This window comes from Scardinius erythrophthalmus, assembly GCF_964197995.2.
Source record: "Scardinius erythrophthalmus genome assembly, chromosome: 19".
NCBI lineage: Eukaryota > Metazoa > Chordata > Actinopteri > Cypriniformes > Leuciscidae > Scardinius > Scardinius erythrophthalmus.
The window spans coordinates 8,692,487-8,708,638 of NC_138239.1; the positions used below are offsets into that span (position 1 = coordinate 8,692,487).

Here is a 16,152-nt window from a genome sequence, read left to right on the forward strand (position 1 = left end):
TAAATATAAAACCACAAAACTGTAGCCTTCTACGACGAATCAATAGCGACTAGTGCCGATAAGGACATGCTACTTAGATACACTTTCTTTAAGGATTATTTTACATGGTGAACACTTGTTGCTCGTTTGTGCTTTTCTAGTCCTCCTTAAATGTTCTATTAAAAAACAAAACTACACTTGAAGAATAAAATATTTGCTAGGCTACTATACAGTTCACTTAGCCTACTAGCTGTATCTATAATGTTTAATGGCAGAGTAGTTAAGAGCACATTTTTGGCCTTATTTTTGGGAAAGGACAGCAGAAAGCGGAATGGGATTGGTGAATGACCTAGGCTAGATCCGAACCACAGTTCCCATGTTGTGCTGAATTATGTGACCCACCAAATTATCTCACCCTAGTAGGCCTGCGCTGTAGGCTATGGAGCTCATCCGACCTACTCCTAATCCCAATCCTATCCCAACCATTACTACAGCACCTACTAGGGACACATAATTCGGCACTACTGATATGATTAGGCAATCAGCCCTTAATAAATCAGCACTAAATAACTAGCAGACATTTTATTGAAAAAGATTAAATTATACTTACCTCATCACCTCATTATCTTTTTAAATATGTTTTTTGGTTAGGATGTTGACAGATCACCACCAGAGGTCATCTTCACCCCACTAATGGCCTAAGAAATCATCTTCTGCGTTTACTGCTTCATTCAAGTAACAAGAAGCGAGCACAGTAATTCCAGTAGTCACTAAAAATCCAGAAAGATCTGAGCAACTTAATTTACAGTTATAAATGTAGTGTCGTGATTTCGTACCAGCAAATATCCTGAGGTCAGCTTCTTAACTCGGGATCATACATTAAAAATATGGAATATATATAATTACTGATAAATGCACTATAAACTAATAAACATTTAAACTATAAATAACTATCTGTGTACTGCAGAAGAAAAAAAAAACTTTCAACTGAAAGTGAACATTTATTCAGCTTTTTTTAAAATATATTTCGTTTGAAAACATTTAAAAAATATTGATGTTTTGTTAGGAAATAATATGTGGGTTTCTTACATTTGGATTGTTTTTGAGCAGTCATGAGTTAAAATCAAATAAAATCAAAGTAATTTAATGCTGGTAATCCTCAGATTACATGTTCTAATAAATGTAGTAATAACATGGTAGTAACACAGTAACATTCAAAACGTTAACATGTTTCCACATTCACTCATTAATGATAATTTATTGATTAGATACAATATCGTTTTAGTTAAAAAGTGTTTTATAAGATTATGTTCCACCAGGTTCCAATAGACCAGAGTGTAAAAAATCTGATTTTGAATGCATTATGAAGCTTTGTAATAACTTCTGATTTCCAAAACCATTAAAGCTTTATTAATATTTTACACACACACACACACACACACACACACACACACACACACACACACACACACACACACACATTATATATTATATATATGTATATATGTGTGTATATATATATATATATATATATATATATATATATATATATATATATATATATATATATATATATATATATACACACACACACACACACACATACATACATACATATAAACAACCCATTTTATAGTTCATATATTAACTACATAAAGTAATTTAAACAAAAAATATATTTTTTTTTGTTCTCTAATGTGGTTTTAACCTTGCATTCAAGTACTTGTTCACTGACTTATCTCTTATTATGCAAGTGAGATCCTTTTAAATACTAAAATAAAGACAGAAAACAAGAAACTTGTATAAAAAATGCCAAATGTATTTAATAAAAAATATGTTCTGGTTCATAAATTAAGACATTAAGATTTTGGAAGCTCTTGCAAAGAAAAAAGTCATAAAGAAGAGACCATTTTAAAACATAAAAACATATAATAATAACATATAACATATCAAATGATAAATTATTTTACATTTAGATATAGTAGATTACATATTATAGAAGGCCTTTACAGTATATTAAAACAATGTGATTATAATAAAAAATATCCTTCATTTATAGGGTATACTTTTTGAATGTTTCAGTGGCAACATAATTCTTCAGATCAGATGTCTATGTTACAAATAAAACCACTGGTCTTGTAACATTCTACAGTGCTTGAGCAAAGGCTCTCTTGATTACCATGTCAAATTGTAATGGCTTGCAAATCCAGATGTGTGTATAATTTATATAGCTGAAGCCACTGTAGAGCATAATTATTAACATTTGATTGCATTGCATTAAACAAGAAACTTAAAAGAACATTTTGCATACACATTTCTAAAAAAATAAAATAAAATGACAATACTGAAAGTATCAATATCAACAATTGCTTTGCAGTCAATAAGCTTTATGACAGTAAATCTATTCTATCTCAGCTGATATAGAACTTGTCATAAATTCTGTGTTAACAATTACACAGAAATTTTGCACAAACAGAAAAACAAAATTATGCTACACCCAACAAATACTCCACAAAAATGACGTGTATGGAAGGCACTGTAGCTTAAGTAGCTTAAGACAATGCAATGCATTAAAGGAATACTGTAATACAGTGGATTGTTTAGATATGAATATCCATTCAATAAGCCAAGCTATGTTTAGTGTAATCAATATATAGTGATAATCGTGATAAAGTGATAAATATGTACATAAATGAAAACAAAAATAGCTTTGGGTCTTTACATTGATCAAAGTATTACAACCATTACAATTTTTTTTTTTGAATAAACAATACTTTGGCACATAGGGGCACCACAAACATATTCATAATAACAAAAAAATAAAGAAAATATTTTAAGTGGCAAGATAAATTTGTTACACAAAATATTCATACCATCAGTGCTATGTGAAAAAGAATCAAGTAAAGAGCAAGAACACGAGGTGCAAATCTTAGCAAAAACCTTCAGGCTTTTAGTGTAACGTAAGTGCTTGTTGCTACATGTGTAACCTGATTTGTCACAAAGAAAAGAAAGAATCAAGGTCTGCTATGACAGCTGCTTGCTTCCTAGATACTGCATTCAGCAGTCTAGCAGCCAAGGACGGGCTTCCCAAATCTACCTATAGGGAACGATTGACAATTGATTATTTACCATCTCAGGTAACGTCATAGTTAAAGGGATAGTTCACCCAAAAATGTCATAATTACTCACTCTTTAAGTTGTTCCATACCTGATGAGTTTCTTTCTTCTGCTGAATACAAAAGAAGATATTTTGAAGAATGTCGGTAATCAAACAGTTCCCACTGACTTCCATTGTATGGGAAAAAAATACCATGGAAGTCAGTGGGGTCCATCAACTGCTTGGTTACTGACATTCTTCAAAATATCTTATTTTGTGTTCAGCAGAAGAAACAAACTCATACAGGGTTGGAACAACTTGAGGGTGAATGAATGATGACAGAATTTTCATTTTTGGGTGAACTATTCCTTTAAGCAAGCATAATGCTAATGTAAATGCTTACAAAGGTAAACAAGCTTACTTGTAACAAGTAGATGACCGTGACAACCTCTCGACCATTGCGCTGGCTGGGTTGAAGGATCCACGCGCTGGGTAGCATCTCACCACGGATAGTATCCACGCTGGGACGTGGCAGTGTCTCCTCAAATACAGACTGCATGGCCAGGACCCACATATCATCCTAAAGAAAAGAAGAAGTATCAAAATGAATGTGTGGTTAAGGTAAGGATACTTTAAGGATTAAGGATATACTTTTGGATAAAGCCATTCACAGAAAAGAGTGTACAGAACACCTGTTTAGATTCTGTACTGAGGCAGCAGAAGTCCCGCGGCTGTTTAAGCTGGCAGTTGGATATGTCCATCAACAAATAGACTGATTGGAGAGAAAGACAGAGACAAAGCAATACAATCAGTAAGAGTACATTTTTGCTTTTGTCTGCATTTGAAGGCAAGTTATAATCGTTACCTCTCTTACCTATTAAGCCATTCACTGTATTTTTCAATGAGATAATGTAATGACAGATTGTGTACAATGTGATCTCAAAGACATAGACAAGACAGATTGTGCAATGTGTCCAGTGTTTCATGTCAGACTGTATAATGAATTGTAGCCAAGGCATCTAGCCATGATTAGCCAGCATTAGACTAGCCAGCATTGACGAACCTGTCACACAAACAGCACTGCGACACAGACACAACTCACGGGTATCGTATCGCACACAGGACAAACCATTCTGTACTTGTGTTCTCAAGTTAAAGGCGACAGTTGAATCTAATCACCATACAGACAAAATTTCACTTTAAGAATGAACAAAGTGGCATTGGTTTGAAGTTCGGTGTCAGCACAACAGAAAACACTGCAATCCATAGAAAACAATATGTTCGAAATTCATCAGTCCTATTGGTTCTTCAGTGCACACGAGCTGTAACAATGTAGGTGTGATTAAAATTTTCTGATTCTGCCAGAACTTCGTCAGCATCTAGATTCATCAACGCCATGTCATACTAGGTCAGTGGTATTCAGTTCAAGTTCCAAGAGGTCCAGTCTATACATTTCCTTGCCAGCGGAGGTCCAAAACTTTTTTGGAAAAGTTACACATTTCCATCAGGGCAGCCATTGTACTTTGTAAAAGACAAAATCCTAAACACTTAAAATAGTCATTAAAGATGAGAATCTTGGGCCCTGAGCCAAAGCAGTGATGATTTTTAAGATTTTTACCAATATTACCAAAAGAAGTAAATATTTCTCCCAACTGGACATGAATATAAAAAGGTGAGATCAGATGTTTTATCAGGCTATTATTATTATTTTATATTTATTTATTTTTTACATTTAGACACTTACGTGTATGGCACATAGAAGGCCTCGAGATGTGAGAAAACACTGGGGTTTACCTCTTAAGAAAAGTATGGACCATTTTTATATTTATCCTAAAGTAATTAACTACTAAAAAAATAAATAAAAAATACATAATCCAATAATCAAACCTCTCATCATGAGCACAAAACAAAGTTAACTAGTAATTTCATAGTTTTTTGTCTTCCCTTGCCATCTCTAAATAATTTTCCAAATTATAACACTATTTATTATGAAATGCTCTTAATATGCAAATGAATACTGCTAAATGTATGGGGGGAAAACATCTAAGTTAACTTGTCCCAAACCTGGTTAAGTTAAATGGTCGGTGTCATCTGTATGACAGATAAAAATAATTTATAATTCATTTTCTGCAGCATTTTAGCAAAAGTATCTATTTTGCTATGCACCATGTCTCTGCTACTGTTAAAATATGTGTCATCTGCAGCTCTTAATGTGGCGCTTTATGTCTATAGAGCAACACGCACGAAGCAGAAAGGGCTTGAATGAAGCGCGTATGGCTCTAGATAAAAATATTAGAGGATGTAGCACCGAAAGGTCATCACATTAAACGACCTTGAGCACTTGTGATGTGTACCGCTCCAATGTTATGACACACTGTTCACTTTAAACTGTAGAACTTGTAAAAAGCAACAGTTATGTCCCGTGGTCTGAATGGACACTCCAAGCCGGAGTCCGGAACCGGTTCGCTATTTGAATACCACTGCACTAGGTGATCAAAGACTCACGAGTTTACCCTAGGACAACAGAAATCCTTTACGATCCCAGAAATTTGTCTCAGATGGCAAAATCGTACAGTGTACACTGGGATTTACCTAGTTGTGTGCATTCGTCCAGTGGTCGTGTCCAGGCAGATTTAATAGACTCGTGGTAGAGGTGAGTCTTTGAATGATCTCGAATTATACACCACAGACTGGCCAAAGGTCTCTCCAGCTCTACTGCTCCAAGAAACCCATGAGCTGAGGGTCTGGAAGTAGCCTTGTGAAAGACTTGAACACCTCTCTCCACGCCTTGATGCCTGGTGAGAAATGGAACTTGAGGACGGAATCCATGTAAAAGATTTACACATACACAATATGCATATTAGTGTACCTCCAGCCAGAAGCTGCTTTCCCAGCCAGCAAATTCCTTGCATTACCTCCAGAGGCCAAATATACCTAAAAAAGACAAGTAAGTCCATGAAGTATTTCACATTGACATGCTCTTGCATATTTTGAAACTTATGTTGTTGCAAATTTAGCATATTTTGATACTTAAGTAAGTTGGAGTAGCATACTTCGGAGATAGCACTGGCAAGAGTGCAGTCTGCGATATCCTGATATGAAGTTGAAATAGACGAGGGAGAGCCAAAGGAGAGAGTGCGTTGTCGAGCACAGGGAGGAGATGATGGAGTGGAGGTGGACTCGGGCTCATATACAGTGACCGATGTCTCCAGGCTGACATCTAGAGATAATAGTGGATCTGATTAATTAAGTGAATTCGAAGCATAGCCCTTGGGTTTCCAATTGTTAATGGGTTATTGCTCACCCTGGACTGACAGCCATCTACGCTGAGCTTTTGAAGTCTGCAATGGGATCATAGGAGGTCGAGTCCTTGCTTTGAATTCTGAGGCTCCATTTACCTGAGGAATGAGGTGAAGACCTTGAAAAATAGCTTTCTAAATTAAAATAACACTTAAACACACTTTTTAGTGTGGTGCCTTACCTGTATTAATGGTGAGGTAATGTCTTTCAGAATGGCAGCATTGCTGCTGTTATACCCTGAAGTGGGCCCTGAGGAAAGACTCAGGTTTGAACCACTACATAAAGTACTGTTACTAATGCGTGTGCGAAACAGCAGGTCATCCTACGTTAGACACAGGGAGAGAAGGAAAGAAAATATGAAACGATTTCTAAATAAGAAAAGGGCAGCAATACTTTATAAGAATTAAGAATGATCAAGTGTCACTGACCTTGACTGCCAGCGAGACAGCTTGCTGCTGTATTCGTCTCTTCTCCTGTTCGGCCCTCTCACGGAGTCGATCTCGTGCACGGGCAATCTCTACTCTTGCCTCCTCGCGGGCTCGGCTGTAGTCACGCAATAGAAGCTCAATATCAGAAGGACACTGACCCTCCCGCCTTGGTGGATCAGGAACTCTGGGGAAGAACATCTGGTTTAGTATATAGAATTGTAGAATATTATCTTTTGTTTAATGCATTTCCAAATCACCTGCTGGTTTCGACAATCTCTTGTCTGAGCTGCTGCAGATATTCCTGACGTCTGCTAGGCAGGTCTGAAATTCTTTGAGATTGCTCCTTCTCAGAATTTATAGGGATCCGATGCTTACTGGGACTGAGACTCCGAGCACGACGACACATCTGGAGCCGGGCTTCTCTCTCTTTTCTCAAACTTTCAATGCTCTTCCTATGCCTTATGACAGAATAGAATTCCAATCATAACAAGCTCTGTAAACTAAGGGTGCTTTCACACTAGGTTCAGTTGCTTAGTTGGTCCAAACCAGAGTTTTGTTCCACTCTCCCCCTGACCCACTGGATTGTGTTCACACTGTATTTTTGTTTTGTTTTGTTGCTAATTAATGACTACACAGGAGGAGACGGCAAAATGCATAGCGTTTGCTGATCTCAGTTTTGTACTTTGATTTTAGGGAAAAATAGGGTCTTATTGGAGACGTCAAATAGATTTCTTAGGCGCGCCAAAAAACACCACAGACACAGTACAGTCAACATGGGAATATCTCACAGTAAAACAAGTAGCTGTGCAAAATATGATACACCGGTGATTTGCCAGATGAGAAGTTTAACTATGTATCATCTTTTTACTCTTTTAATTATTTGTATGACTGTATCCACTGTGTGTCCGACTGATTGCACTGTATTCCTCCTTTTGATTGTAAACTGAACTCAAGTGGCTCTGAGAATTGGGTAAGAGACAAACATAAATGACTTAATTGGGGAAACTGAGAGATGAAACCATGCTGATGACCCTGGTCTGTGGTGGAGTAGTGAGTTTGACGTGTAATTAAACTCGAGGTTCTGTGGGGTGTGGACTGGATCGATTCCATTCATAGAGGGAAAAATCTGGGTCTATTAGAGACGTCCAATAGATTTATTAGGCGCCGAAAGAACACCACAGTCACAGTTTAATCACCATGGGAAAATCTCAGAGTAAAACTGGGAGTTGTGAAAAATATGATGCACCGGTGTTTTGCCAGATGAGAAGTTTATCTATGTATCATATTTTTACTCTTAATTCCTTTTACAATTGTTTTAATTTTCCTTGCTTTTATTTTGTGATTATTTTAATTACTTACTGTGTAAAGCACTTTGAATTACCATAGTGCATTAAATGTGCTATATAAATAAACTTGTCTTGCCTTGCCTTTTGAACCTTTGATTTTGTTTTTCAAAGCATCATCACAGAGAGGTACTTACATCTATCTGCTGCAAATGTATTGCACAAGTTGTAAAAAATTCACATTCCGCTGGAGTCATTCACATCATCCAAACAAACCAAATTCTGACATCAAACAAACCTGGGTACATGCCAAAAGTGCTAGTGTGAAAGCACCCTAAATGTCAACTGTCAAATATTATAATAAAACTAAAAGCAAAACTTTAAAAATACTTAAAATACGTAAATCACAGATTAGACAGACCTGTTAAGGAGCTCCTGTTTGTTACAGGCTGAAGATACTTCTTTAGAACCAGACTTGAGCATTTTAAGCAGAGTGTCTGTTTCCCCTTGGCCATAGTGCAGCCTGGCCTCTGTGAGTTCAACAGTCAATGGATGAGGGCTCAGATCCAGATGTACAGATGCTAAAACCTGTTCACGTTCTTTCTTCAGCTTCTCAATTTCTTGTGTTCTCCTATCCACTTTCTCGGATGACTCTGGTCTATAGACAGAACTAGGGCTTTGTGACTCCATTGGCTGCCGGTAACTGGGACTGAGCCTTGTGAAGTGATGTCCAGTTGGTCTGTTTATTTTACTAAGCGTTGATGGTGCTTGCTGACTGATGCCAGACCAGTTAGTAAATTTGTTGTGCATGGGCAGATCATCAGGGATCCACTGATATTCTCTGAGCATGGTGGTCTCTGCCAGAGGATTGATGCTGACCAGAACATCTGTGTTGCAATCGCTTGGCACCAGAGACATCACATCATCTTCCTGCTGTTGCATTGTACTTTGATTCGAATGATCCCAACACTTTATTATATACTCAGATGATCTGTGACTCAACTGGCTTTTCACAGGTGACAAATGAGGCCTTTCTGAAGTTTCCAATTTAGATGATCTAACTTGAACTGAGGATGATGCAAGTTGGACTCCAATGGTACTGCTTGAAGGAGAGAGGGAGATTCTTTGTAGGTGAGATGGAGAACAGTTAATAGTGGGTTGACGTCTTACCCTGTCCTCAACTTCACGAGAGTATTCATTTCTCTCATTTTGCATACATTTGCTTCGTGGAAAGACGCTATTTGAGTAGTCAGATCCATTCAGATTTGGACAACTAAGGTCACTCTGGTTTTCAAAGGTCACAGATGATACTGATGTAGATATTGTTTTTGCATTTTTACTGTGAAGGTTCTCCTGGGCTAGTACAATATTCTCATGTTTAGACATTTTATGACCTTTAAATTGCATGTTGTATACTTTTGAACATTGTTTCTCTGCGATATGTTGTCCCTCAGTTGTCTTATAGTTTATTAAACCATGGGTTGTTTTTATTTGTCTTTGCTGGGTGTATCTTGCAGCCTTCACTGTAAGGATAGGGGAGCATGCACGATCCATGAGCATAATGTGTTTATTAAAGCATGTCCTCTGGTCTACATTTCTGTGGTAAGTCTGATTATCCTTTTGCTTTATATGTGAGTGTTTCTTATAAGAATGATCTACAGTGTTACCTTCAAAAGCTTCCAAAGTGGAGGAATCCAGATTCGGCACAATAGTCTCTAATGAAAGAACCTTTTGGGGAGGAATCTGAAAATTTTGTCTGTCAGTTCCCTTTGAGCCTTTGGGACGTAAATCGGGCAGGCTTTTAATCCTTTCAAAGGCTTGTTCACTTTCTGCATCACCATCTAGCTGGGACACATTGCAAATATCTGTGCCAATCACTTTGACAATAACATTGACTTCATGGGACGTAGCATTCTTTGACACTAGAGCATTCTCTGTCTGGACGCCAATATCCAATGAAGTTTGTGTACAACTGTCCATCTTGTGGTTACTGCCAGAATGCACAGTAGAAACCTGGAAACAGTGTTTAGGAGAGTCATATTTTGGTGGCCTTTCCCCTGTTCGCATACACTGTATGTTCCCCAGAAGATCAGAGGTGTTGTGTATCAGGTCAGAGAGATGTTCAGACATGTTCTGTAGACTTGCCCATGTGGTTGGGGCACTATTCCCCGGTTTGGACACTGGTGTCTGGGTGCTGCTTCTTCTGTGACGACTCTTTCTTTTAAGATCCTTATTAACCTCAATGGTCTGTGTGCCATGATCACACCTGCTTGGACTCGGATGTTCCTGAGATTCATACTCAGAGGAGTAGACCAGGACTATTTCGTCAACTTGACCTGAACTGTGGCGTAACTCCTCTGAGGCACCACTGTAAGAGTCGCATTTCAAAGCAGTTAGGGTCTGCTTATTTGAACAATTAGAGGAATAAGCATCATCTTTCAGCAGAGGCTCAGAAGTAATTTGATCTCTAGAATATCCATTCCCACTCATTGTGCTAGAGAGCCCTTTATGATTTACATAAGTGCTCAAATGGGAACTGAAAGGTGGGTCCTGAATATTTAGGCCATTGTCTACACTACAGCACCTGGTCATATTCTTGTTGGAACTATTAAGTGGAGAGTGTTGGCAGGATATACTAGCAGCACTTCCAAAGACCTGCTTTTTGGGGACTGCTGTTTTCACCCCTATAGTAGTTCTTGTATGAATAAATGGGTTAATATCACTTGAAGCAAAATGCATTGCAGAATCCCTTGTCTGTGTCTTCTCAAATGGATGTGCGTGGTCTTTCACACAAACATCTAAAATATCTTCTGAAGAAGCATTCATCCTGAAAGTAATGTCTTTATCGCCCTTTGAATTAATCATCTCTGTCTTTTGCATTTCTTCAGTGAAACCAAGCTCTTGTTGATATGCAATTGTCTCAATCTCTGCTTCCCCACGTAAGGAAACTCCAAACACAGAGGGTGTAATTCCTGTGTTAGACTGCTGGGTATATCTCTCTTTTGGTTGTGCTTCTTCTGATCTTGGACTAATTCTTGAAGGTAAAGGAATGCTTTCGTTATGTGGAGGCTTTTCGTGTTTGCCAAGGACATTTTGTCTGCTAGCAAGCAGGTTTGCCCGTGAAGAAGGTTTGGCATGAGAAACATGACTTTTAGATGTGGTACTCTCATCTGAGGATAAATCAGGTGCAGAATCAGTGGATGAACTTGGAGGTGCCATAAAGTGGGCCCTTCTGCATCGCTTTTGTTTTCCTTTCCGTCTATCATCATTGCCATTGCCAACAAAATGTTTTGTAGCATCTGCTGTTGTGCAATTTTCTCCTCTACCTCTGTCTGTAGATTTACATCTGTTATAACATTCCTTTGTATTTTGACTGCAAGGAGTTGGTTTTGTGCTGTGACATACCTCAACAGTTGATGAGGGGTTGGCCACAGATTTATCAGGTTTACAAGTTGACTGTTGACTTGACTGGTGATTTTTAGGCATATATGGATCTTGTTTTTCCATTGGTTGGTTACCAAAACTTTGAATCCCTTTGATGTAACTATTGTTATACTGAGATTTAATCACAAAATTCACATCATTACTTTTGCAGATGGACTGATTCTCTGATTGTAGATCCTTGTCAACTTTTTCAATATCACCGGTTTTAAGCACATTGTGCATTTGTGGTCTTTGTGATGCCTGATGGTGTACATCTGAAATTGTAGCATCTTTTATGAAATCTTCAGAGTAACTGTTAGGTATGTGCTCCACGGATCTTACTCTGTCTTTATCACTACTACTACTGATAGTAGTGGTAATGATTTCCAAGGAATGTTTAGAACAATTTTTATCTTGGCTTACAAAACCGGTATATTTTCCAAGGTTTCCTGGACCAAATTCATAAAACGTTAGCTTGCTTAAAGGCCGTGCTTCAGGAGCAGGGTAATTCTCGTCCACTGCTGAATGGTAATGTTCCATACTTGATGTTGTACAATTATATGAATGTGTTTTTTTATTTGAATTAGGTAACGTTATAGCACTGTCTTCCATGGTTTGCTGACATGTGTTAGCCATATCTGTCTCTTCAGAGAGTAAAGCTGAGACTGTATGTTTTACTGTTGCTTCGGTAGGTAATGACACCGGAGGAATGTGGCATTGACTGGACATTACAGGAGTTGAGATCTTCACAAAACAATTTTCACTCAGTGAACATTTGGTTTCATTCAAAAGTCTTGAATGTCCATGGGTTAGTGGTTTATTATCAAATTTGTGCATTTCCATTGAGGTCGGCACACTTTCATTTTGTTTTGTTTCATTGACAATCTGTGCATTCAGGTATGTGGACTGATGATCTTTCTGGACTTTATCTAACCCATTTGTCAGCTTAAGAGATGGTGTAGCTTGTGCATACATGCAGGGTGGCTTTTGAACAGGGGTTGAAGCATCAATGTACTTTCTTAGTTGGGTGCATACAGTAATATTCTCTCTTGATGTATTCAACCCAATAATAGTTTCCTTAACACAAGACAACACTGATTCACTTGAATTTACTCTATCTGTGCTCTGTGCCTCTATAGCACAATATGGTACTGACTCCACGTTTTCGTTAATATATCCACATTTTGGACTTTCTTGTTCTACTTTTCTCTCTGTCTTCCTCACAATAAACTCTTCTGTGCCATTAGAGTTCCTACTCATAGTCAAAGAATGTCTTGATTCTGTTCCATTCTCCAAGTGCACAGTAGTGTTGTCCGTATAATTCTCTGATTTTGCCATATGTGAGAAATGCTGGGAATTACTATTTTCACCATGTCCATCCTGAGTACTTTTGTAATCAAATTCATAGTTGTTTGTCTTGGACTTGAAATCATCCAGTTTAACAAAAGAAGTGTTTTCTTTCTTTGTGTCCAACTCGTGATCTTCACCACAGCCTTCTCTCAGAGACAAATTAAAGTGTTCTTTCACCACCTCTGATATTTTATCATTAATTGCAGAGTTGCTCATTTGAAAATATCTGTTATTGTATGTCTTTCTCTCCAAAATCTGAATTGCATCTCTTGTATCCTCTTTACAGTTGTCATTCATGTTTTTAATCTCAGGACTCCTAGAGGATTTCAGTCTATCACAATTTGTTGGTGTCAATCCACAATCGAATGTACTGCTGTCATTTCTAAAAATATTGATGTGATCTTTGCTGATTAAATCCTTGTGAGCATCACTGGTTGGTGATGCACTTTCCATTTCCTTCTCTTTAAGCTCTTGATCAGAGTTTTCCATTTTAACGAGCAAATTTTCCAAAACAGATACATTTTTTACTGATTCTCTGTTGATAGTTGAACAAATAGACTGTTCCTGATCCATATTTAAGAGTGTTGTCTCAGTGTCTGAAACATCATAATTTTTCTTTGATAGCTTCATATTTCCCACAAAGTCTTTCATTTTACATGTTCCAGTGACTGACTCATTCCCCAACTGGACACAAAAGCGTTTACCATCTCTACCAAAACTATTAACTTCTTCATCATGCTTTTCTGATTGTTCGATTGTCAAGGCATAATTGTTGGTATCTTTTATACAAGCAATTTCAGTGCACTGTTTTGTGTAGAAACAATTATTTTCTTCATCATCAGTGGTTTTGCCATGGTCATTGCTTGCATTGATGAGTGGTTCGTTTAGAATCGGTGCTGCTTTTGAGTTCTTTACTTCTGGATCTCCTGCATTGTTGTATGTTGAAACCTGATAACCAATTGTTAGGTTTAAGTTTGACTTCAGAGAAGAATCCTCAGGGTACATTGGATACGATGATGGGTTCTCCTCACTAATATGTGAATCTTTCCTACTCAAGTTAACTGGGAAGCACTTTAAAATTCTAGTATCTGTTGAGATGTCACCATCTTTGGAACAAGAGTTAGTCACCAATGCTTCAGTCGCAAAGGGATTCAGTGGTTCATATTCAGTGGTTAGTTTATTTGTGTATGCTACCCCATCTGGATTGATATCTGTAGAATCACACACTGTGTGAGTTATACATGGTTCTGCATTGGTAATCAGCTCCTTAAAATCCATCTCCTGCCCTAAAACTATAAAACTAGAATAACTCTCATTGCTATCAAACAACAAGGTATTCTCAAAGGATGTGTCATTTTGTTCTTCAAGTGTTGCATTTTCATCCTGAGTGGAGTCAGAGCGAGATGAGCTCTGGCTTTCTGAGATATTCATGTTGTCTGACAGATCCAGACTAGTAGAGCCTTGGCATTTACTGCTCTGTGTGTGTGGACCCTGTTTGATCAAGTGTCCTGAAGCCCTGATGGTTCTGGGACTGTCTGCTGCGTCAGTGGATGACCAAGCATCAGTAAGAGAAAGTGGATTCTCTGTTTCTCTGAGACTGGCACCACTACAGGGTCTAGATTCAGATGCTTGACAAGAACCTTGGCTGTTCGTCAGTTTCAACTTTTGACTGCCATTTAGGCTCCAGAAAACCTCTGCAGGAACATCTTTGGATATTTTCATCTCCTCTTTATTGCCGATTGACTGAGAGCTGAATGACGCCGATAATGTATGGGAGGTTAAGTGGCTTGGAACTTTTTTAAACCTGAGCACTGGTCTGACAGTTACATGCTTTCCACTTCTCTCCATAACAAGAGAATCTTGAGACATCCGACTGTCTTCACTCTCAGCTTCACTGGAATCATATTCCTCTTGCTGAAGCTGCTCAGACAGAGCTGTAGCATAAGCTGACGACAGCGAATCCAATGAGAAAATACTATCACAATCTGAAGAACCATTGGGATCCTCTCCACCACCTTGTTTCATCCACCCAGCTGCTTCTTTCTGCACTGCAACACATTGCTTGGTACTCGTCAGAGCTTCTGCACTATGCCAGTGCCTTGGTTGCTTATTTTTTAGTGAGCTAAGCTGCTCCAAACTTTCATAAGACATTGTTGATTTGATAGGGCACTGTTCCTGTTTTTTCTCTAGGTCTTTCACAGACTTATTTTTGTTTGACTTCTCATTAAATTGACATATCACTTGGTTAACAGATTTCACACTTCTATGTCCCCTCGAGCCTGATGGTGGCTTGCGGAAAACTTTTGCCAAGGCAGTCCTGAACCCAGAACCAACAGAGTGTGAAAAAACCTTGCGGATGGTCTCTAAACTTTTATTTCCACCTTGAGATAGACTCTTTGTTCCCTTAACAGTAGTTTTCTGTTTTATTATAGGTAATACTTTTCTAGTGCCTTTGGTGTTTGAATCCAGACAGTGCTTGTCTTGGTCACTTGTGCTTTTCTTGACTAACAACCTTGAGGAAGCAGTTTTTGCCTTTTTCGCTTCAGGTGAATTTGCATCTTTTAAAGGGCTTTTGAAGCTGTCTGAGAAACTGGCCCAACTTGAGGATACTTGGTCATATCTTGAGGGCATTGTGTTTGAACGCCTTCTGATCTTTTGATCTTGGAGACATTCATCAGATTCCCATTTAGTGGGACAAGCTAAGCCAGCTTGAGATGCTGTACACTCAGAAGATCTATTCCTTTTAAGGAATTGGCTGTTTGGAGAAAAAGGAAAATAGATTTTTTAAGTAAAAACAAAATATACTGTTCTTGGTGTAATGATAGTGATTATTATTTTAAATTAAGTGTTATCTTCACATGAATAAAACTTTGCTCATTCAAATTGACTACTTCCTTCTTTTGACCAGGTAAATTAAAAAAACAGGCACAGGGGTCTTATTCACAAAAAAACATCACTTTTTTTTGCCTAATTCACAACATACACACATGAATTTGTTCTTCAGCTCATTCAACGTTAATACATTTATTATATAAACGAAGTGAGGTATTATAAGCAATCGTGTGCACAAGGTTAGTAATTTGCATAAAATTTGCATTCTCAAACCATCTCCATATAAGTACTTTCCACACAAGCTTTCCTTTAGAGCCTTTCTTCATTCTCAGCAAACATAAGATGCTCTCTAAAGATGCATTCTGGCCTGAGAGCATTGGCAGCAAGATCCTAAAGAAATGCCGATCCTCAAAACCAGTTCAAACACAATAAAACCTTTTATACAGACCCAGGTTACGGA

The 16,152-nt window shown here is 37.9% G+C and overlaps 1 protein-coding gene across 1 annotated transcript in view; it reads right to left on the minus strand.

Annotated features, from left to right (window-relative positions):
- Positions 1 to 1,779: 1,779 nt before the first annotated feature.
- stard9 (StAR-related lipid transfer (START) domain containing 9) overlaps positions 1,780 to 16,152 on the minus strand; it is a 50,016-nt gene continuing 35,643 nt past the window's right edge. The window contains exons 22-32 of the mRNA XM_081348007.1: positions 8,509 to 15,615; positions 7,062 to 7,262; positions 6,805 to 6,988; positions 6,558 to 6,698; positions 6,381 to 6,474; positions 6,130 to 6,296; positions 5,946 to 6,010; positions 5,669 to 5,871; positions 3,769 to 3,848; positions 3,498 to 3,656; positions 1,780 to 3,076 (exon numbers count right to left, since the gene is read on the minus strand). Of these exons, the coding sequence (XP_081204133.1) occupies positions 2,975 to 3,076; positions 3,498 to 3,656; positions 3,769 to 3,848; positions 5,669 to 5,871; positions 5,946 to 6,010; positions 6,130 to 6,296; positions 6,381 to 6,474; positions 6,558 to 6,698; positions 6,805 to 6,988; positions 7,062 to 7,262; positions 8,509 to 15,615 (8,503 nt within the window). The 3' untranslated portion in view covers positions 1,780 to 2,974. The remainder of the gene's footprint in view (positions 3,077 to 3,497; positions 3,657 to 3,768; positions 3,849 to 5,668; positions 5,872 to 5,945; positions 6,011 to 6,129; positions 6,297 to 6,380; positions 6,475 to 6,557; positions 6,699 to 6,804; positions 6,989 to 7,061; positions 7,263 to 8,508; positions 15,616 to 16,152) is intronic.